Source organism: Carcharhinus amblyrhynchos, chromosome 6, assembly GCF_965287045.1.
Source record: "Carcharhinus amblyrhynchos chromosome 6, sCarAmb.v2.hapA, whole genome shotgun sequence".
Lineage (NCBI taxonomy): Eukaryota > Metazoa > Chordata > Chondrichthyes > Carcharhiniformes > Carcharhinidae > Carcharhinus > Carcharhinus amblyrhynchos.
Window position 1 is genome coordinate 21,001,823 of NC_137329.1, and position 24,691 is coordinate 21,026,513.

At 44.1% G+C, this 24,691-nt stretch overlaps 1 protein-coding gene across 3 annotated transcripts in view; it reads left to right on the plus strand.

Moving 5' to 3' along the window:
- Nucleotides 1-24,691, plus strand: part of LOC145343740 (doublecortin domain-containing protein 1-like) — a 469,487-nt gene that overhangs the window by 168,799 nt on the left and 275,997 nt on the right. For 2 of the 3 annotated variants that reach the window (XM_080190005.1, XM_080190007.1), the window contains exons 9-10: nt 182-274; nt 16,085-16,255. In XM_080190005.1, coding sequence (XP_080046131.1) covers nt 182-274; nt 16,085-16,255 — 264 coding nt within the window. The remainder of the gene's footprint in view (nt 1-181; nt 275-16,084; nt 16,256-24,691) is intronic. The other variant, XM_080190008.1, reaches the window with a different exon arrangement.

Below are 24,691 nucleotides of genomic sequence, written 5' to 3' on the forward strand. Positions count from 1 at the left end.
CTTTGAAGTTTTTACCTAAACTGCTAATGAATTTTCTCCAGCAGCATCACTTCAGTTTGACAAAAGATGTTCACTTATGGCTGGCATTTTACAAAAAAAAATCAGAATAGAGAGCAGCCAGGCTGTGAGCAAAATCATTTAAAGGAATATGAATTTTAACATTTGCTTTACTTCCTTTTAGGTCTATTATGCCCTGAATGGATGCACACGAAAGGTCACGCACAAAGGCCTTCTTTCTATGACCCCTGGAGAACTGTATAAAATAAGTGAAGATGTGAGAACATTTTTCTTTAATTGCCTTTCTATTAAACAAAGTGGAGAGTTGGGCAGGGGGAAGGGAGGAGTGGTGGTTGGGGAAAAGGGTGGGGCGCTTGCTGGGAAAATGTAACCTTGCTGGTCAAAAGAGAATCTGATCTTTGCAGGGCATATTGTCTAAATTCCGAAGCGACCTTATATGGCATAAGAAACTGTGGAAGTTATTATGCTGGTTTTGTCTCCAAATGGGAGGATATTTGCAGGGTAGTCAGTGGAAGGTGGCTTAGCGTTTTTATGTGGCTGGCTGCCTTTGCACACAAACAGATTGAAATATGAACAGGCCTAGTTATGTAGGGTCACAAAAGGCCAAGGTTTGTCTTTTAATCTTTTCAGATTGCTTTAGGTTGTGGGTGGGGGGGTGGGGTTTGCGAAGCGCTGGCTGGGAAGAGAATTCTCAATATCATAGGTTATGGCTGTGTATTCTAAACTGGTGGCTGCGCTTTATAACGTACAAGTGAATGAGGAAATAATTCCTCCAGCACCCCTGCCACCCCCCACCGGCCCCCAACAAAAATCACACCAGGTGCAACTTTCAACCAGTTCCTTGAATAGTTAATAACAGTTTCATAATACTCATGTTCACATTCATTCTTGCAGTATAATGAGTTTTTTTTTACATGTTAAAAGGACAGGGCTTTTTTTTTCATTTGCTTTTAGTTCTATGTGAAATCCGCTCACCACCCCAGTCAGAGCTTGTTTAAACAAAATCACACAGGATTTTACCAAAAAAATATGTAAGTGAAATGTTTGGACTTCAAGTAGTTTAAATGAAGTCATCAGATGAAATGTAAATGGAGGTTAGAGGAAGCAGATTTGGCATTTTATTGGTCTTGCAGAAATTAATTTTGAGTAGCAAATTTTACTATAATTAGGAAAATAGAATGCAGCCTGTGTAACTGCATTGCGGGATAACCTGAAATTCCACTTCCTGGTATTTTAACTGAGAGGTTGAGCCACTTAATGAGGTTACATCTTTGCCACAGTGCCAGCAAGAGCATTTAGGCCGGAATGTTGTGGTTGGATCTTCCCATCCCGTTGCAGGGAACGGAGAATTGGCTGGGTAAGGATGGCTGGTGAGATTGGGCCCTTAGGATTTATACACCAATATACTGCTTTGTAAAATTGGGGTCGAATGCTTTGTGGTCGGAATTCTACAATCTCATTTGTTCCACCACCACTGCCAGCCAGAACGGAGAATTCGGCACTCAGCCAAAATCTCGTTAACTGCAGCGGGACTGGAGAATCCCAGTTGTGGGCAGGCCCGGTGAACTCCAACGATTTTAAATTTATTGAATTAATTTATCAACAAGTGAAAGCAAAAGATAGATTGAAACCCAGGAAGGGATGTCTCTCCACACTTCCAGTTTTTAATCAGTGTCTTAAAAAATATTCAACAAAAAATGAAGGATTCTTTGTATTAAGCAGTTCACAAATCACAGTGAAGGTGTCATGAAGGCTCAAGTGATATGATTTCCAAATCACATGTACGAGGACCATTGAATGCATGAGGAAGAATGGTGCAGAGGAATTGTGATGGGCTTTAAGGTTTGAACTAAGATGGATCTTCTGATCTTATTTGCTGATGACACCAAGATTGGGGGAACGGCAAATTGCGCGGAGGGTGTGGAGAGTCTGCAGAAGGATCTAGACAGGCTGGGCGAATGGGCCAGGAAATGGCAAATGGAATTTAATGTTGGCAAGTGCGAGGTGATCCACTTTGGTAGGAATAATGGTAGGAAGGACTATTTCTTACGTGGCGAAAAACTGCAGCAGGCGACGGTGCAGAGGGACCTCGGGGTCCTTGTGCATGAGTCGCAAAAACCCAGCCTGCAGGTGCAGCAGGTGGTCAGGAAGGCGAATGGGATGCTGGCCTTCATAGTGAGGGGGATTGAATATAAAAGTAGGGAGGTCTTGCTGCAGCTGTATAGGGCATTGGTGAGGCCGCAGCTGGAGTACTGTGTGCAGTTTTGGTCGCCGCACTTATGCAAGGATATTTTGGCCTTGGAGGGAGTGCAGAGGAGGTTTACTAGGCTGATACCGGAGTTGAGGGGGTTGAGCTATGAGGAGAGGCTGAATAAACTAGGCTTGTACTCGTTAGAGTTTAGAAGAATGAGGGGAGATCTCATTGAGACGTATAAGATGATGAATGGGATGGATAGGATAGAGGTGGAGAGAATCTTCCCGCTCAGAAAGGACAGTAGGACTAGGGGGCACAGCCTCAAGATAAAGGGGGGGCGGTTTGGAACGGAGTTGAGGAGGAACTTCTTCACTCAAAGAGTGGTGAATCTCTGGAATTCTCTGCCCGTTGAGGTGGTGGAGGCTGCCTCGCTGAATATTTTTAAGACGTGGGTTGATGGGTTTTTGATAAGAGAGGGGATTAAGGGTTATGGGGAGAGGGCAGGAATGTGGAACTGAGCCATGACAGATCAGCCATGATCTTATTGAATGGCGGGGCAGGCTCGAAGGGCTAGACGGCCTACTCCTGCTCCTATTTCTTATGTTCTTATGTTCTTATCTCTGATGTGCCCATATACACACTTAGTGCACTCATATTACATTTCTGTGTGCACTGTATAAAATTAGGTAGCGCCTACATAAAAATAGAACGTGGTAAAATCTGAATCAGGTGTGATAATCACTGGAGGTGTAAATTAACGATAAGAAATTTTGGAAGGCTCTATACTTGACACAGGGGCCTGGAACACTGAAAATGGCAGTTGATTCTCTTTAGACCAGTTTTTTGATGTACGGCCTGTTTGGCACATCATGCTCGGAAGAATGGTAGTGTGGGAATGTGGGAATAGGCAGATTGTGATCTCGTTAATGCCAATTCTGCCATTTTCAATCTCACAAATCCTTTTGATGCTGTCTCCCAAACATTTTGAGGACATGTGTGATCTCAAGGGATCAGCGTGGGGCATTCAGCTTTCTTTTACTGCTACAGTGTTAGTGGATGAATTCTGGTGAGAGGAGTTCCTGAAAGATGTTGTTGTCAGAAGGGAATAAGAACATAAGAACATAAGAAATAGGAGCAGGAGTAGGCCATCCAGCCCCTCGAGCCTGCCCTGCCATTCAACAAGATCATGGCTGATCCGAGGTGGCTCAGTTCCACTTTCCCGCTTTCTCCCCATAACCCTTAATCCCCTTGCCTACCAAAAACCTATGGTGATGGGCTTTTCCAAGGTAGGTAGTGGAGCTTGAAGATTTGTGAATAGAAAGCTTGCCATTGTTCCTGGGGGCTGTAGTTGCAATCTGTCTTTGGCTGCAGCACAACAGTGAGCTGGAGCACAAGCGGCAGAGAAGGAGGAGGAGGAGAATTCTCAATGGAAGCCCAGACCTATCCGCATCAGATAGGAGCAGTGTCTGAGCGGATACAATTCACTAAGGAGGTGCTCATTGAATTATGCCAACTCCTCCTATTGGTCCTGGAGCTGCAGAGGACCAATGGCAGTCATTTTCACCTTCATTCTCTATGCCCCCAAATCCTTCCAACAAAGGCACCATGTATATCACAGTTTATGTGTGACTCTTCATGCAAAAGGAGAGTCTTCTCTCCAGTCAGAGAGACAGTAAGAAGTCTCACAACACCAAATTAAAATCCAACAGGCATTGGACCCCAGTCCAATGCTGGCATCTCCATATCATGGCTAATCAGAGAGAAGCAAGAAGAACAGGTCCATGGTTTTGCCATGATTGTGGGATTACCAATGCTTCAGGGAGCTCAGTGGCCTTGCATCTCAGTGGGCAAATGTGAAACTCAAGCAGTACAACGCCCTTAATGTACAATTATTGTGCAATCATGTGCAGAACATCATGTTGGTGAAACAAAAACAGAAAATGCCGGAGAAACTCAACAGGCCTGACAGCATCTGTGGCGAGAGAACAGTGCCAATGTTTCAAGTCAGGATGACCCTTTGTAAGGGCTCTGGCCTAGCTACAGCCCACTGGTATTCAGTGAGTCAGCACATCTATGCAACCTTCATAAAAATACATGTCATACCTGAGCTGCTGGCCACAAAGGTCATCAGATGTGTGCTCTTGCTTGTGCCCTTCATCCCTTCAATGTGAGTCGTCTGTACCAGCTGGACAGGTGGCAGCTTTTGTGTATGTGAAAGCATGAATTCAGAAATGGGGGAACGAGAAGGGAAGGGAAGATAGGTTGGGTGGATTGCAGGAGATCACTACATCATTTCAGTTTGCAATTCATGCTCAGTAGCAGGATGAGGGTGAAATGGGATTTGAGAAGATGGATAATGAACGTACCATCATCCTGGATGTTCTCAGTGACAGCAGCTGCAATAGCCACAGTCATTATGGGCAAAATAATTCATAACATTGTCTCCTCTGGAGACTCAGCAGTTGCATGCATCTTTGTTCCCATAGTGGGTCTTTGTGGCTGCCTCCTGTTATGTATATAACCTTGTCCTCCAAACAAGGGGAAGGAGCGTCAGCCAATGTATTGCAAAGTGTTGGGGTGATGTGCTTGTTATAACTTCAAAGCTGGAAATATGTGGAAGATATGGGATGTGGGTATGAAGTTTGCAGCAATGGTTGAGTACGTGAGGGTAAAGTTCAGCATGAATCCAGATTAATAGAAATTATTGACAGGTAAATACAATGTGTAAATGATGGAATGCATTGAGTAGTATGGGCGATTAGTAATGTGGTGGGCAAGAGATGATATTTGAGGATGTATTCACTGACCTTAACCACTCATGTGAAGTCATTGAACTTTATGTGGCACTACAGCCAGGTACTCAGGGCCATAGGCCTGGAATTGACCTTCATACTACCTGCTCTCAATCTCTTTGCAATGCATCCTGTCAGTGCCTCCTGCTCCCTCTGAATATATGGGCTTGATTTTCAATCCAGAGTTGGGGAATCTAATGCCCAGATCGACACTGGGTACTGACAGTATCTTTAAATGCAGATCCCCAAATCCCCATTAATTGGTGTTGAGTACTGGCAGGAAGTAGCAAATCACTGTGGAACATAATCGTCAAAGGCAGACTGCAGCTATGACTGGGCTTGCAACTGTCTTGCAGAATAGGGGAGATGGGAAATCAGAAGGCCAACAGACTCATGGCAAAGACAAGTGGCCAGAAGGTCAATGAAAAGAAGTAGCCCTATGAGAATAATCCACTTTCCAAGAAGTTGTGTTCTGCAGAAATGTGGCTCAATGACTCATTGCATTAATGCCCATAGCTGTGCACTCAAGTGGAAAACACTGTTTGTTTTTGCTGTTCTACAGTCCCTCTTATTAACAAGCTCCTCAAAGGCTTAAGAGGGCTCTATCTAAGGCAAGTGTGACTTTGCAGCCCCCCCCCCCCCCCCGCACCCCCCCCCACTCCAGTGATTTGAAAATAGCAATGTGCCCCAGAGACATTGGGGCACGGGTGTCGTGTGGGAGAACTGTTTCTGAAACACACCTCCCTTATGGGGCAATTGAAAATCAAGTCTGTTCCAAATGTATTAGCAGTGGAAAGGCTGTTGTTAATCAATAAAAAAATGGCAGGGCTGCTCCAACCTCGAGAGTGCACATCCTGTGCTACGTAGAAATTGCAGGATGCTCCCTATGTCCCAAATAACCCTTTGTGCAGGTAGCTTTGTTAGTTGTGGTAGCTTGAGCTCTGGCTTTCAGAAGTTCATGATGTGGAGATGCCAGCTGGGGTAAACACAGTAAGAAGTCTCATAACACCAGGTTAAAGTCCAACAGGTTTATTTGGTAGCAAAATCCACTAGCTTTTAGAGTGCTGCCCCTTCATCAGGTGAGTGGGAGTTCTATGCTTTCATGACACAGGACAGCGTAGAGTTGCTGAGCAGAGACTGATGGCCAAGTTCCGCACACATGAGGACGACCTCAATCGGGACCCTGGGTCCATGTTCTATGTCACACCATCTGTAGGATCCCGGTTGAGGCCGTTCTCATGTGTGCAGAACTTGGCTATCAGTCTCTGCTCAGCGACTTTGCACTTTCCTGTGTCGTGAAGGCATAGAACTCCCACTCATCTGACGAAGGGGCAGCGCTCTGAAAGCTAGTGGATTTTGTTACCCAATAAACCTGTTGGACTTTAATCTGGTGTTGTGAGACTTCTTACTCTACTTTCAGAACTTCAGCAGCAGCTGGTGTGACTAGCACATCCCTGCTGTTGAGAGTTATGTAGAAAGCATGTCTATGGATGTGGTCACCCTGCAGCTTAAGAGTATGCAAGGAGAGAGGGAATGGGTGACCATCAGACAGTCAAAACATGGCCCAGTGGTTAGCACTGCTGCCTCACCAGGACCCAGGTTCAATTCTGGCCTTGGGTGACTGTCTGGGTGGAGTTTGCACATTCTCCCCATGTCTGTGTGGGTTTCTCTGGATGCTCCGGTTTCCTCCCACAGTCCAAAGATGTGCGGGTTAGGTTGATTGACCATGCTTAATTGCCTTGTAGTGTTAGGGGGACTAGCAGGGTAAGTATGTGGGATTACTGTGATAGGACCAGGGTGGGATTTTTGTCAGGCAGGCTTGATGGGCCAAATGGCTCCTTCTGCATTATAGGGGATTCTATGACTCTATGAAACAGCTGGGAACCACATGAGTCCCTGAGTGCACTAACCGATTTGTCTTCAGTTCTGAATGCTGATGAGAGTGATGGTTCACTTGGGGAATGCAGCCAGACGTAAATCCATGACATCGTAGGTGGTTGACCTGTATGGGGGTGGAGGGGTTGGGTGGTGTAATATAAAGAATAGTGGAACAGCAATAGTTAGTTCGATGGTTGGTTTTTCTGCAGCCACAGAAGTGAATCTAGAATGATGCATTGCCTCCCTGTCACTGAAAGGTTACAGAGCCCCCTGAGTGGGGAAGGGAGGACAGCCAGCAGTCATGTTCCACATTGGGACAAATGACACGAACCCTGCAGTCAGAATTTAAACAGCTAGGTAGGAAATTGGCAAGCAGGAATTCAAAAGTAGTCCTCTCTGTGTTACTCTCAGTACTGCACACAAGTACACAAAGAAACCGGAGGGAAAAGCAGATGAATGTGTGTCTGGAAAGATGGGTGCAGGAGGGCGGGATTTAGATTCTTGGAACAGGCTCTGGGGGAGATGGGACATATACAGATCAGATGGTCTGACTGCACCTAAATTGAGCCGGGACTGAATTCCTTCAGGGCTGATTTGCTAGTGCTGTTGGAGAAGGTTTAAACAACTTGGCAGAGACAGAAGATAACATCAAAGAAGAATATCAAGGTGCACAGTGTGCTGGGAAGTAGCACTAGAATGGAGAAGAGTAATTTGATAGGTGGGGTCAAAATAAAGGAGAAAATAATCAAGTGTATCTGCATTTCTGTGCATTTATGTAAATGCATGGAGTGTGGTTAATAAGATTGGTGAGTTACAGGCAGAGCAACATGTGGAAATGTGATATTGTAGCTATAACAGAGACCTAGTTCAAAGAAATATTCCTGGGTTCAAGGTGTTCAGCGCAGATTGGGAAAGAACAGAAGGGGAAGGGATGGTGGTATGGATTACAGAGAGCATTGCAGTGGTGGAGAGACAGGATATCCCAGAGAGGCCAAGGACAGAATCGAATTGGCCAGTGCTAAAGGACAAAAGATGCAAATACATTGTTTGGTGTAGTCTACAAACCACCAATTAATAGGAAGGATGTAGAGGAATAAATCTATAAGAAAGTTACAAGGAGATGCAAAAATTATAGAGTAGTCATATTGGGCGAGATTAATTAGCCAAATTTAGACAAGGATTGTAGTAACGGCAATGTGAAGGGCTAGAGTTCCTAGAATGTGTTCAGTAAAATTTTCTACAGCAGTATGTTTCAAATCCACTGAGAAAGGAAGCAGTACAGGACCTGATCCTTGGAAACTTTTTTTTAAGTTTAGTTGTTACTGTCACAAGCAGGCTTACATTAACCTTGCAATGAAGTTAGTTTGAAAATCCCCTAGCTGCCACACTCTGATGTCTGTTCAAGTACACTAAGGAAGAATTCAATGTGGCACCTAACCAACACATCTTTCGGACTGTGGGAGGAAACCGGAGCACCCAGAGGAAACCCATGCAGACATGGGGAGAACGTGCAAACTCCATACAGATAGTGATCCAAGCAGGGTCCAGGGTCCCTGGCGCTGTGAGGCAGTAGTGTTATCCACTGCATGGATGCAGAGGGCATAGCTGAGGTTTTAAATTAATATTTTGCATCTGTCTTTATCAAGGCCTTAGTGAAAGAGGAGATGCCAGAAGGGTTCAAAATTGATTAGGAGGGAGAAGTGAATACGCTATAGCCTTTAAGTTGATAAGGCACCAGGATAGGATGAGATGATCGAAGGGTACTGAGGGAAGTGAGAATGGAAGTTGTGAGGCATTGACCATATTTTTTCAGTTTTTGTAGTTAGACTCAGGGGCTGTGTCAGAGTACTGGAGAATTGCAAACATTGCACCCTTGTCCAAAAAAAGGGTGTAAAGGTAAGCCCACCAACTACAAGCCAGTCAGTTTAACTCTGGTGGTGGGGAAACTTCCAGAAATAATAATTAGGGTCAAAAATAATATTCACATGGGCAAATATGGATTAATTTAGCAAAGTCAACATGGATTTCTTGAAGGAAACTGTTTAACTAACTTGTTTGAGGTTTTTGAAAAGGTGACAGTGTGGGTTGATGAGGGTTATGCTGTTGATGGGATATACAACGACTTCCAAAAGACGTTTGATACAGTGCTACACAATAGACTTCTGAGCAAAATTATAACTCCTGGAATAAGAATACCAACATAATATAAATTGACTGAGTGAGAGGGAACTGTAGGTGGTTAATGGATATTTCTCAGATTGAGGGAAAGATTGTAGTAGAGTTCCCTAAGGGTCAATGTTGGAACCTTTGATCTTCCTCATATATATTAGTGACGTAGATCTTGATGCACGGGGCACAATTCAAAATTTGCATATGATACAAAACTTGAAAGCATTGTAAACTGTGAAGAGGACAATGTAGTGCTTCAAAAGGACATTTGCAAGTTGGTGGAAAGAGTGGATAGGTGGCAGGTAAAGTTCAATGCAGAGAAGTGTGAAGACATTAATTTGGACGGAAGAACATAAGAACATAAGAAACAGGAGCATCTAGCCCTTCGAGCCTGCCCCGCCATTCAATAAGATCATGGCTGATCTGTCGTGGCTCAGTTCCACATTCCCGCCCTCTCCCCATAACCCTTAATCCCCTCTTTTATCAAAAACCCATCAACCCGCGTCTTAAAAATATTGAGCGAGGCAGCCTCCACCACCTCAACAGGCAGAGAATTCCAGAGATTCACCACTCTTTGAGTGAAGAAGTTCTTCCTCAACTCCGTTCTAAACCGCCCCCCCTTTATCCTGAGGCTGTGCCCCCTAGTCCTACTGTCCTTTCTGAGCGGGAAGTGTCTCTCCACCTCTATCCTATCCATCCCATTCATCATCTTATACGTCTCAATGAGATCTCCCCTCATTCTTCTATACTCTAACGAGTACAAGCCTAGTTTATTCAGCCTCTCCTCATAGCTCAACCCCTTCAACTCCGGCATCAGCCTAGTAAACCTCCTCTGCACTCCCTCCAAGGCCAAAATATCCTTGCGTAAGTACGGCGCCCAAAACTGCACACAGTACTCCAGCTGCGGCCTCACCAATGCCCTATACAGCCACAGCAAAACCTCCCTACTTTTATATTCAATCCCCCTCGCTATGAAGGCCAGCATCCCATTAGCCTTCCTGACCACCTGCTGTACCTGCAAGCTGGGTTTTTGCGACTCATGCACAAGGACCCCGAGGTCCCTCTGCACCGTCGCCTGCTGCAGTTTTTCGCCATGGAGGGACAATATAAAATAAACTCTAAAGGGGATGCATGAGCAGTGAAACTTGGGCGTATATATACATAAGTCATTGGTGAAAGTATGAGCATTCGGTATCGTGTAGTAATAGGGGCATAGATTACAAGAGCAAGGACATTATGTGGAACTTGTATCAGATGCTAGTTAGATCTTAGCTGGGATACTGCATTCAGTTCTAGGCACCGTATTTTAAGAAGGATCTGAAGGCATCTGAATGGGTGCAGAAGAGGTTTATAAGAATGGTTATAGAGATGAGTAACTTTAGTTATGAAGAAAGATTAGAGAAACTGGTACAGTTTTCCTTGGAGAAAAGAAGGCTGACAGGAGACTTGATAAGAACATAAGAAATAGGAGCAGGAGTAGGCCATCTAGCCCTTCGAGCCTGCCCCGCCATTCAATAAGATCATGGCTGATCTGTCGTGGCTCAGTCCCACATTCCCGCCCTCTCCCCATAACCCTTAATCCCCTCTCTTATCAAAAACCCATCAACCCGCGTCTTAAAAATATTTAGCGAGGTAGCCTCCACCACTTCAACGGGCAGAGAATTCCAGAGATTCACCACCCTTTGAGTGAAGAAGTTTCTCCTCAACTCCGTTCTAAACCGCCCCCCTTTTATCTTGAGGCTGTGCCCCCTAGTCCTATTATCCTTTCTGAGTGGGAAGAGTCTCTCCACCTCTATCCTATCCATCCCATTCATCATCTTATACGTCTCAATGAGATCTCCCCTCATTCTTCTAAACTCTAACGAGTACAAGCCTAGTTTATTCAGCCTCTCCTCATAGCTCAACCCCCCTCAACTCCGGCATCAGCCTAGTAAACCTCCTCTGCACTCCCTCCAAGGCCAAAATATCCTTGAGTAAGTACGGCGCCCAAAACTGCACACAGTACTCCAGCTGCGGCCTCACCAATGCCCTATACAGCCACAGCAAGACCTCCCTACTTTTATATTCATCCCCCTTGCTATGAAGGCCAGCATCCCATTCGCCTTCCTGACCACCTGCTGCACCTGCAAGCTGGGTTTTTGCGACTCATGCGCAAGGACCCCAAGGTCCCTCTGCACCGTCGCCTGCTGCAGTTTTTCGCCACGTAAGTGATAATCCTTCCTACCATTATTCCTACCAAAATGGACCACCTCGCACTTGCCAACATTAAATTCCATTTGCCATTTCCTGGCCCATTCGCCCAGCCTATCTAGATCCTTCTGTAGACTCTCCCCACCCTCCGCACAATTTGCCTTTCCTCCAATCTTGGTGTCATCAGCAAATTTTGACACCCTACACTCGGTTCCCTCCTCTAGATCATCTATATAAATGGTAAATAGCTGAGGCCCCAGCACCGACCCCTGAGGCACTCCACTAGTCACCATCCGCCAATCCGAATAGCACCCATTGACCCCCACTCTCTGCCTCCTATTTGACAACCAATCCTCTATCCACGCTAACATCCTACCCCCAACTCCCTGTCCCCTGACCTTCTGCAATAACCTCCTGTGAGGTACCTTGTCAAACGCTTTCTGAAAATCCAGAAAGACCACATCCACCGGCTCTCCTCTATCCACCGCCCTAGACACATCCTCATAGAACTCCAGTAAATTTGTCAGACACGACTTCCCTTTAACGAAACCAGTAGTATTCAAAGTCTGGATTGAGCAGATCCTGAAAGGATCGAGAATGAGAGGGCACAGATTTAAAATAATTGACAAAAGAAACAAAAAGCAACCCAAGGAGAAACTTTTTCACATGAGTAGTCATGGTCTGGAATGCATTGCTAGGGAGTGTGGAGGCGGCAGGTTCAATCAAGGTATTCAGGAGTGAATCTGATGATTATTTGAAAAGAAATAATCTGCAGGATTATGGGGAGAAGGCAAGAGAATGGCAGTAGGTGAAATGCTCATTTGGAGAGCCAGTGCAGACACAATGGGCTGAATGGCCTCCCTCCTACAACAATTCATCCCTCTGATTCTATCTAAAGGCACACAACTCGTGTTTTGAACATCCAACCATTGAAAATTAAATGAGCCTGAGGCTGACACCCTTTATAACATATGTAGCTGCCTCTGTGGACCTAGGAAATGCAAAATGGAACCTGCCTCTGTCCTGGATCCAGGCTTCCAGAGTCACTTTTTTGGAACAATGTAGAGACTCCGTTGTTCAGAAAATTCAGGTCACAGTGTCTGAGGGGTTAAAAGAAACATTGAATATGTCAGGGTTATTCTTATACTCTCTTGTTTTTCACAAACATCAGAGTATTTAAGGATTTTTTTTCCGAATCAGAAGAAAGATTTAGCCTAGCAGTTACTATTTTAGTTTAGCAGGCAAACATTTAATATAGGTGAGGCCATTCCTCTCTGCACTATCAATACGCAGTCCAATGTGTTTACTTTAAATGAATCAATCTTCCATCAAAAATAGCCAACTCAAGAATATTTTTCTGAGTATCATCGGCCACCGAAATCTCTGGTCTTTTATTTGGAAACACAAATTGATTACCTAAGTGACTCTTTTACTGGATTGTTTGTGGAGGATGGAATGTGTTAACATCTATCTATAGGCCACTCTTTATTTGTCTTGCTCTAAGTACTTGTGCAAGAGTAGAGAACTCGCCCCATTTCTTGCACACATTATTTAGCTCAGCCAGATACAGAATAAAGCTCATTTGGACTGGATTTGGACCAAGGTCCCAGAAACGAAAGGCCAGAAAAAAACCTGTGGGCCCTTGGTCTTACCTATGGGCCCACCCAACCTGATCAGAACTTACTTGCATTCATTTTAATCTCTTTAATGTGGTTAAGGTTGAATGGACTGGCCTCCCAGTATTACTCTGTTCTGAATTACTTTGAAGTCCTCTGTTCGCATCAATTTCATTCTCTGTGAACATTTTAAAACCCTTTTGATTGACAGGTCCAGTCCATTTCATAGGAGGAATTTCCTCAGTCTGCCTTGAAAAGCAACCAATGGCCCAAGAGCTCTTTAATGCTTATCTGCCCCAGGCTATTTCAAAGAAGGGATTAGTTTAGCCAACTAACATATGGTGCATTACATTGTAAAACCTTCTTGATTGTCAGTTCCAGGCCATTTCAAAGGAGGGATTAGCTCTGCTTGTTGATACAATCGTTTCATGTTCTATTAACGCTTACAAGCCTTTTGATTGACAGCTCCAGTCTATTTCAAAGGAAGGATTTGTTTACAGAAGCACTTTCATGGTCCATTAACTCTGAAGTGCTTCCTCTTTCAACAAGGTGCACAATCTGACTCTGGGTCATAGTGGTTTTTTCACTCTGAGAGGGTTTTGCAAAAGTGCAGGTGTGTGTATTTTTTTCATTGTGTTTCTTTTCTCTAACTCTTATGCCTGAAAAAGGTCCCTTTACTGGAGGCTGATGTTAACCAATCCAAGCAGTTGGCACAACTCAGACACTACAGTCCATGGGTTCCTCAATGAGGACCTTCTCTCAGCCACTGGAGAGTTCTCTGGATAGACATAGTGATCACACCAGAGGGCTCAGAATCCTTTGCAGATCCTGAGTGATGAAGGATGTGGCTGGATAGTGCCCTTTTACTGCCAGATTGGCATTGTCAGGATGCCAGAGAAGTGCCAGGTGGGCCTTTGGTGACCCACTTGTAGGAAGGGGAACTGATGTCAGTGACTAGGGTGAGGATGGGGCGTGGGAGTCTGATCACCCTGGCCTGTGTGGTATTGGGGCTGGGGGGGTGGGGGGGGTGGGGGGGTGGGGGGCGGTGGGTGGGGGGGGAGTGTTGGGGAGGTGGGGCAGTTCAGCGGTTCAGCAGGTGACCTGAGCATTTAGTGGTGGGGGTAGCAGTTGTCCCTCTGTGGTGAATGGTTGGGAATGTTCCACCTTGTCTCCAGGGCCAAGATGTCCTGTGAGGGAGGGGTGGGAGGTCTGTCATTTTACTCTGAGAAATGACCCCCCCTTTACAAACAGTGCCCCAATCTCTGAGGAACTTGATGTGCTGACGTATTTAAGCCCCACCCCTCTCAACACTAGTGCAAAGCAAGCCCCCTCCAAAAAAATGTGGGTGGACTGCAATAGGGATTGCACTCACCCACCTGACGGGAATTATACTGTGTTTCCTGCTGGAGATGATAAAAGATTTAGGAAGGTTAAGTGGGTGGCCAAAGATTTGGCAGATGCAGTAGAATGTGGGAACTTGTCCAATTTGGCAGGAAAAATAGCAAAGCAGTATGTAATTTAAATTAAAATAAATTGTAGAATTCTACAATGCAGAAGGACCTCAGTGACCTGGTACATGAATCACAAAAATATAGCATGCAGATACTGTAAATGATTAGGAATGCAACTGGAATGTTGAGGTTTATTGCAAGAGGAATTGAGTAGAATGGTACAGAATTGTTGCTACAGCTGGTACAGGACCTTAATGAGTCTGCATTTGAAATACTGTGTACAGTTTTGGCCTCCAAATTGAAAGGTTATCATTGCTTTAGAGGCTGATGAGAGAGTGTTAGCTTGACTGATTCCTGGGATGAAAGCTTCGCTTACGAAGATTGGTTTTAGCAGGTTGGACTGATACCATTAGAGTTTAGAAGAATGAGAGGTGATCTTATTGAAACACATGAGATTCCTAGGGGACTTGACATGGTGGCTACTGAGAGGATGTTTTCCATTGTGGAGAAGTCCAGAACTGGAGAGCTGAGTGTAAACATTAGGGATTTTCAAGGCTAAGTTGGATAGATTCTTGATCAACAAGAGAGTTAAAGGTTATGGGGGGGTTGGTGGGTGCAGATAGAAAAGTGGAGTTGAGGTAACAGTCAGATCGTCCATGGTATTATCAAATGGCAGAGCAGGCCCAATAATTTTTTCCTACTCCTAATTCTTGTGTTCCTGTGTCTCTCGGTTCATCTATGTCCAACAACACCAGCGAACCCCTCTTATGTGCTAGTTGTGGAAACTAGTGCTTGAGTTCCTATGGATGCGATCTTACTGCCTGTTCACGCCACACCTCCGCTGCAGCGAAGATGGAGCACTTGGCGACAAGCCAAATCTTTGTTCACTGCAGCCTAGTGGTATTATCGGTCGACTATTAATCCACAAATTCAAGCTCTGGGGACCTTGGTTCGAATCCTGTCATGGCAGATGGTGGAATTTGAGTTCAATTTTTTATAAAAATCTGGAATTAAGAATCTACTGATGACCGTGAAACTATTGTCAATCACTGGAAAAACTAATGTCATTTAGGGAAGGACCCGCTAGTCTGGCCTACATGTGACTCCAAAGCCAGAGCAATGTGGTTGACTCTTAACTGCCCTCCCAGGGATGGGCAATAAATGCTGGCTAGCCAGCGACGCCCATGTCCCATGAATGAATTAAAAAAATGGTCAAATAACCATTTTGATTGAAATTTTAGTTTAATGGAGTTTGCATCCCCTCTGAAATGGTGGAGTGAAGAATTTCTGACAAATCCATTAAGGATTTGTCATCTTACATCCCATGTTGTAATTTCAGGAGTTGAGTAGTTAATTCACTAGCATCTACATTAGTGACCATTTCAAGAGTATTAGCTTTTGCATGTAACTCCAAACAACAGCAAAATACTGAAACCTGTTATACTTTCTGTTCTTGCTGACGACACTTCACAAAAATCAAGATGTGCACCTCACATTGTGCTTAGCAGCCAGTGAAATATGAGGACAGATTATTTTTGTGACTGATGTGGACTCTAATCAGCGAGAGATGAAGTCAAGAGGAGTCAACAGAGGGGCAACAGCTATATAATGCACCCTACAACACATGTCAAACCTTGGGAGGTGTTTTGCTGTCAAAAGATTGTCAGATTCAAGTTGTGTAAAACTTTCTCAGCAGAAATAGCATCAAAAAGTATAATAGGTGTGACTTCGATAATTATCCTTTGCTAACAGCGTCTCGTGTTTTAACCCCTTTAGTTGGAAAACTTGATCGATGAACTGCGAGCTGCTATCAAGAAGCACAATGGTCAGTTTTCGAAACTTGGCCCACAATTACAGGCTGAAGAGGAGCTGCAAGGTGCCCTTGTGTCCCGGCCTATTAATAAGTTTCCTTCAGGGACCACTCTACCAAAAGGCCTGCAACTCAAAGTGGGTGTCACCTATCTTATTGTTACATGTACGAGGTCAAAATGTTCCACTTTCCTTTTGAAACTATATTTCATGTCAGTGGATATAAATAACTTTTTTTTCAAAGGCTCACCAAGCTTTTTGTTCTGTCGTAATCATGGAGCTGTACAGTGCAGAAAAGGCCCTTCAGCCCATCGAGTCTGCACCCACAATAGCTTCCACTAAAGTCATGCTAATCCCATTTTCCAGCACTTGTCCCACATCCTTGAATGTTATGATAGTTCAAGTGCTCATCCTAATATGACAAGGGCGGCACAATGGCACATTGGTTAGCATTGCTGCCTCACAGAGCCGGGAACTAGATTCAATTCCAGCCTTGGTCACTGTCTGTGTGGAGTTTGCATGTTCTCCCCGTGTCTGCATATGTTTCCTCCGGATATTCCGGTTTCCTCCCACAGTCCGAAGGTGTGCGGGTTCGTTTGATTGGCCACGCTAAATTGACCCTAGTGTCAGGGGGATTAGCAGGGTACATGTGTGGGGTGCGGGAATAGGACCTCTTTCTGTACTGCAGGGATTCTATGATTCTATAATACTGTTTCAAAGTTGTAAGGTTTATGGCCTCCACGACCTTCCCAGACAATGCGTTCCAGATTCTCACCATCCTCTGAGCGAATTTTCTTCTTCTCAAATTCCCTCAGAATCTCCTGCCCTCATCCTAAAACTGTGCCCCCTCATGATTGACCCCTCAATCAAGGGAATCAGCTGCTTCCTATTCACCCTGTCCATACCCCTCATAATCCTATACATCTCAATCATGTATCCCCTCGGTCTTCTCTCCCCTAAAGAAAACAAACTAGGCCTACCCAGTCTCTCCTTATAGCTCAAATGCTGTATCCCAGGCAACATCCTGATGAGTCTCCCCTGTAGCCCCTTTAGTGCAATCACATTCTTCCTATAATGAGGTGACTGGAACTGCACACAGTACTCCATCTGTAGTCCATCCAATGCTCTGTACAGCTCCAAATTGACCTCCTTTCCATCGTACTCCATGCTACCTTCTTCTTCACTATTAACCACCCTACCAATCTTAGTGCCATCTACAAACATACTTTTCATTTCCCCCACATTATCATCTATATAATTTATCTATATGACAAACAATAAAGGACCCAACACTGAACCTTGTGGTATGCCAGTGAATACCAGCCTCCCGTCACTCAAACACTCTACCATCACACTTTGTGTCCTATTGCTAAGCCAGTTTCAGATCCGTCTCGCTAGGTTTCCCTGAATTCCATGTGCTGCAACCTTCTCAATCAGTCTCCCCTGTGGAACCTTGTCAAAGGCTTTGCTAAAATCCATATAAAGTACATCAAGTGCACGTCCCTCATCCAAACACTTGATCAAGTTTTCAAAGAATTCCATCAAATTTATTAGGCATGACATCCCTCTGACAAAGTCATGTTGACTATCCTGAATCAGCCCATGTCCTTCCCAGTGGAGATTTATTCTCTCCTTCAGAATTTTCTCCAATAATTTCCCTGCCACTGATGTGAGATTCACTGGTCTCTGTAATTTCCTGGTTCATCTCTACCACCCTTCTTGAAAAGTGGAATCACATTAGCCATCCTCCAGTTCTCTGGCACTTTCCCCGTGGCCAGAGAGGAATTAAAAATTGGCGTCAGAGTTCCTATAATTTCCTGCCTTGTCTCTCACAGCAGCCTGAGATACAATTCATCTGGGCCTGGGGATTTACTCACTATTTCCTCACTCCCGACATCAAAATACTCAAGGTCCTCACTGTCCCTTTTCCTGAATCCTGTACCTACGTTCTCCTTTTCCTGAGTGAAGATTTATAAGAAGTATTCATTTAACATCCTTCCAATGTCCTGTGGCTTCACACACATAAATGGGCCCCTTGGTCTCTAATGGGCTCTAAACTTTCCCTGGTTAACCTCTTCCCCTTAATATATTTATGGAATATTTTAGGATTCTCCCTAATCTTATTCACAAATCCTATTTCATGTCTCCTTTTGCCCTTCTAATTGCTTTCTTAGTTCCCTCTTGCACTTCCTATATTCCTCTAGGGCTGCAGCTGAATTGGTCTCTTTGGACTCTCTAAAAGCCTTTCTCTTCTTCCTTATCCAGCCCTGAATTGTCCTAATCATCTAGGGTTCCCTGAACTTATTGCTGTTACATTTCCCCCTATGGGGAACTTCATCTATCTCAACTGACTCACTTATATCCTCCAGTTACTACTGCCCACTCAGCCCTATAATCCCAAACAGGAAGATACATCTTGCATTTATAAATTACCTTACTGCATCTCTTAGCCCCATCCAGAAGTAATTGGCATACTTTTGAAAGTTTAATCATTTGGCTAAAATAGCAGCCATTCAGATCTGACAAACATTGTGGCCAGATGACTCAACCATCTGTTGTTAATTGATTGAGGGAGAATTATTCAAAGTTGCTTTGTGATGTAGAGGTTGCACAGTGGTTAGCACTGCTGACTCACAGAGTCAGGTACCCGAGTTCGATTCCAGCCTTGGGCGACTGACTGTGTGGAGCATGCACTTTCTCCCCATTTCCACATGCTCCAGTTTCCTCTCACAGTCCAAAGATGTGCTGGTTAGGTGGATTGGCCATACTAAATTGCCCGTTAGTGTCAGGGGGATTAGCAGGGTAAATACGTGGGTTATGGGGATAGGACGATTGTTGTCGGTGCAGGCTTGATGGGTTGAATGGTCTCCATCTGCACAGTAGGGACTTATAATTCTATGACTTACATTACAGTGCGAGATAAAATGCCTTGATTTTTTTTTCAACAGTGCTCATGGTCTGTACTATCAAACTATAAATAGTTATGTGGCTGTTTAACTTCCAGAATCTTGGTCATGTCTAAAAATGCAAATGCCTGTGTTTTATTTGCATCTTATCCAAGCACAGACATTTATTAACGGACTGCTTTAGTTCAAAGATCCTTAAGTCACATTTATTTTTTGTCCCTTTGTATAGTATGAACAATTCCTTCGTTTCTCATGTTCTGTTTTCAGTTCTGCTACACAGCTTTTTTAATGTTCCATCCTTACGTATTGCTCTGTTTCTCAATCACATTAATAATTTGTGCCTTGCATGATAGCAGAGAAAACATGAAAGTATCCTGCTAAATATTAATTAACTCAGATAATTATCAATGCTCTTTTTTAATTTGAGAATCTGCAGCTTCCTTGGTTAAAGGCACCCATGCTTTGTATTACCTATTATGCAGTATCATTAATCCTTTCTTGTAATGAAAAAAGCAATGTCAAGATTTTAAGTAAATAGTTTTTCCACGACTGTACATTATGAACCAACAAATAGCCTCCTTTGAGCCATGAACCGCCCAAGTTTTAAACCTGTGTCTTTTGAAGGTGTAAACACTTGCTTGGGGAAAGTTTGTTGTTTGTGCTTTGAAAGCAGACAAAAAAAAACACAAATAGTGATCAGTTGTCATTACCAGCTGACGTCAATGTTTCCCTCGTCTCTGCATGCCACCCTAAGCAAAGTATTGTGTTACTAATCTGACTTAAAGCCCAAGCCTAGAACTTGTTTAAAATATGAGCCCATTCCCTATCTGCCCCAGGGTGCACCCCCCTGCCTGTGGCATCCTGAACTGCCCTGGGATATATCAGCAGGAAGGCAGTGAAAACTGAGCTGCGGTACTGTTGCAGTGGGCAGGACACATGGTTCCAATGTAAGCGCTCAACCTAAAAATGCAAGAAGTGTGTTTGGCCTCGTGCTTTATTTGTTTTGTTTTCCCACTCCCCAATTAGTGAATTATCACAGAGCGATTGATTCACTCATGTTACTGCTTCACCTCAGTCACATCTGAGTGACAAAATGTTTGTTCACTTTGGAAGTTTGGTTTGCACATGGTGATTATAAGAGACATGGCAGAGACATTTACAAGATGTAAAGCCACAGGTATAAAGACTTTCACCTGCGACCCCCCCACCCTGCCTTGCTGAAATTCTAAAATCTAAGCTGGAGCAAAACCTTGCTTCAAATTCCTTTTGTCTTGCTTCTTTTGACATGGCTTTTCGAAGATCTTCTGTTGATGTGAGGATGTTGTCAATATTAGAGTACAAGGATTTAAGATTTTGTGCACCGTTTCGAATGTGTGCTGTTTCGACAACATAGAATCATAGAAAACTACGGTGCAGAAGGAGACCATTCAGCACATCGAGTCCACACCGACCACAATCCCATCAGGGTCCTAACCCCATAACCCCATGCATTTACCCTAGATAGTCCCCCTAACACTAAGGGGCAATTTAGCATGGCCAATCCAACTAACCTGCACATTAATGGATCGTGGGAGGAAACTGGAGCACTGGGAGGAAACCCATTCAGACATGGGGAGAAGGTGCAAGCTCCACACAGACAGTGAATCAAGCCGGGAATCGAACCTGGGTCCCTGGCACCGTGAGGCAGCAGTGCTAACCACTGTGCCACCATGTCGCCTATAAAAGGGCATGTAATTAAGAGTGATGGTGGCATACCAGAACCCTGCTGTTTTGCTGCCTCAGCCAGAATTAATTTCAGGGTGAGAATGTGCACCGTTGCCCTTCCTGCCTCACTGCCACTTAAGATCCTTAAATGATCACTTAAGGGCCTTATCCTGCCACTGCAAGGGGAGGGCCTGAGTTTGGCCAGCTTGGCACCTTTTCGGGGAGAAGGGTATCCCTCAGTCAAAGGCACTTAGTGTCTGAACTGTTCTCTTGCTGCTGACTCCTCTGTACACTCTCCCTGCCATTCTCACCCTGCAAAAACCCCTTTCCTCACATTGCTAACCTGCATCCTGGGTCACTCTGGGGCTCTGATGCCTGTGATCAGAGGCATCTCTGTGCTTCTGTCTCAGTAGGTGGGACTTCTGCCTCCAGGATCAAAGTGTTGTGAACGTAGCCCATCACGCAAACCAACTTCCCATCCATTGACTCCATCGACACTTCCCAGTGCCTCAGAAAAGCAGCCAGTATCATCAAGGACCTTGTGCATCTTGGACATTCTGTCTTCCATCTTTTTCCATCAGAGAAAGGATACGGAAGTCTGAGATCATGTACCAATCAAGTCAAGAACAGTTTCTTTCCTGCTGCCATCAGACTTTTGAATAGACCTATCTTATATTAAATTGATCTTTCTCTACACCGTAGCTATGACTGTAACAGATATTCTGCACCCTCACCTTACCTTCTTCCCTACGTACTCTTGAATGCTATGCTTTGTCTGTGTAGCAAGCAAGAAATAATACTTTTCACTGTATACCAATACACGTGACAATAATAAATCAAAAATCAAATCAAAATCAGACCAATGTCTTTTCTATATTTGGAAAAGATTAAATAAACCATGAGAGGATCGGCTGAAAAATTTTATCACAGATGGCAGACTTTTGCCTGAGAGAATCCCTACAGTGCAAAAGGAGACCATTCGGCCCTTTGAGTCTGCACTGACTCTCCGACAGAGCATTTTACCCAAGCCCAATCCCCATAACCCCACATAAGGGACAGTTTTAGCACGGCCAATGAACCTAACCTGCACATCTTTGGACAGTGGGAGAAAACCAGAGCATCCTGAGGAAACTCTTGCAGACACGGGGAGAATGTACAAACTCCACACAGCAGTTGCCCAAGGCAACTGCTCCATTGAACATGGGTTCCTGGAGCTGTGAGGCGGCAGTGCTAACCATTGTGCCATCGTGTCGCCTTTTTTTCCTTTTTGTAGACTGTTAATTACTGTTGGCTATTAGCTTAAATTTGTTTTCTTGTTTTTAAGATTTCTTTTTGCACAACTTTTTTTCACCTGTTAACTTGGGGAGCGGGAACTGGGTCATTGTACTGTACTCTGTTTGTTGACTCCTTAGCACTTTCTGATAACCAACAAAAATAATTTTTAAAAAATGTTTTCAGTGCAGAAAGAGGCTCTTCAGCCCATCGTGTCTGTGCTGGCCATCAAACACCTATTTATTCCAATCCCATTTTCCAGCACTTGGTCCTTAGCCTTGTATACTATGGCATTTCAAAAACATTCCAAACTAAATTGACACCAAGCCACATAAAGAGATATTAGGTCAGATAACCAGAAGGTTGATCAAAGAGACAGATTTCAAGCAGTCTTAAAGGAAGAATCCAAGGGAATGAGGTGGAATGGTTAGAGAAGAAATTCCCATGTGAAGCACTTAGGCAATTGAAGGACAGCTACGAGTGGTGGAATGACTCAGATCATGGATACTCAAGTGGACAGAAGTTGATAAGCACATATATCTTGGTGAGTTGTGGATCTGGAGGGAAAAGGGTGGAGGGGCTAGGCCATGGATGGAATGCAGAGGACTCACCCAGGAAACTAAGATTGGGCTAACTCAGGAAAATGACTTCTGACAAGCCCAGTGAACAGGATTGTACGAACCTTAGAAACACGTCATTGGCTTGAGAGCATTGGAGTAGGGCATAGAAAATTGAGCTGATTAATAATTTTGTATGAGGAGTGGGATGGAGCTTGGCTAACGCCACCCATCCTCCCTGTCCCTTGACTGAAGAACATACTCACACCCATTGTTCAGGCTCACATGCCAATATTGCCCCTTGGGGAGGAATTAAAGGACTGCTAGTGCTCAAGGAAGGATTATTGTCATTAGACAAAGGGTGGAATGATAACATCATGTCTACCACGGCAACACGGACCATGCAAAAGTCCATTGACTTCAGGTGGGATTTTCTGACCTTGGGCCAAGCACGGCTGAAAGTCCTGCCCAAAGACAAGAATTGCCACAGGTGTAGCATAAACACCACCTCAAAGAATTCCAAAATGATGTTTACAAGTTTTGGGTTTGTGTTGATAGGCTCAGAAGTTCCCTGAGTGGCCTCACAATGACGTCCAGGGACGTGCAGGTTGGGTGGATTGGCCATGCTAAAATTGCCCGTTAGTGTCACAGGGACTAGCTAGGGTAAATGCATGAAGTTATCAGGATAGGGCCTGGGTGGGATTGTGGTCTGTGCAGACTTGATGGGCCAAATGGCCTCCTTCTGCACTGTAGGGATTCTATGAATGCCACGTGGCTTCTATGAATGAATGACTCCTTGAAGCTAATCTTATCTTCCATGATTGAGAAGCTGTATTTTTCTTTTGTTTCCTCGTTGCAAAAGCGTGCATCCAAAGCGTTAATATAGTCCACTTTGGTGTAACCTGTTCACTGCATTTAATGTAGCCTTGGCCCAAATTCCCATTCTGTTTAAAACAGTGACATTATCATATAGATAAAAGGCTTGCAGAATTGGCAGGAGACATGGTCCAGAGGGAGAGGGAAGAGCAAGTGGCATATCTACTGCTGGTCATTGTTATCAGGAACATTTGATATAGATGGAGGTATCACTGAAGTGAAAATGATTGTAATCATCAACCTGAAACCAAAATGGAAAATGTAACAAGATTAGAAATTGGTTGTTTCATTCAGTGAATTGAAATGAATTATTTTAGGGTTCAAGATGCTTTTTCTTCATTGCCAGCATTAGAAATGTAGAGAATATCCACTTTGTAGCTGTGCAGTGGAAAATGGGCTGGAGATGGATTGGGTTAATTTCAGCAGTTAATTGTGGCTTGCAAAATGGGACAGGGATGGAAATGTGAACAATCCCCCATTTACATGTCAATGGGTCAGTACAATCTATTTATCACTAAGTGGTCAACAATTTATTAATATATATAGATATATTTGTACCATCACTGTTATGATTTTTTAATTGTTAATGATTCTTCTGATTATACTTCACTGATATTGGCTTTGAAGACACCCAAGGTCTGTAATGCTGAGCTAATGATACCATGCTCTGACCTCTGTGACCCATATTGCTTGACAGTGTCTGTACTGTACTTGCTGAAATTGAGAATGGGATGCAACATACATGACAGAATTTCATAGCAATACTTAAATGGAGCCATGTTACCAATGCTATTATCCAAATCCTTCTTCAAACTTCAAATGCTGCATTGGCAATTCTTTGTGTTCTCGAACAAAGGACAAAGAAAAGCACAGGAACAGGGCCTTCAGTTTGCCAAGCCCGTGCTGACCATGATGCCCTAACTAAACTAAAAATAAATCTTCTGCCCTTATTCGGACTGTATCCCTCTATTTCCTCCCTATTCATGTACCCATCCATATGCCTCTTAAATTTTGCTAATGTGCCTGCATCCACCACCTCTTCTGGTAGTGCGTTCCAGACACCCACCACTCTCTGGATGAACAACTTTACCTGCACACCTCCCTAAAACTGTCCCACCTCTTACCTTGAACCTGTGCCCCCTTGTAATTAAGACTTCCATCTTGGAAAACAGCCTCTGACTATCCACTCTGTCTATGTCTCTCATAATATTGTAGAGCTCTATCAGGTCTCCTCTCAGCCTCTGTCTTTTCTTTACCCA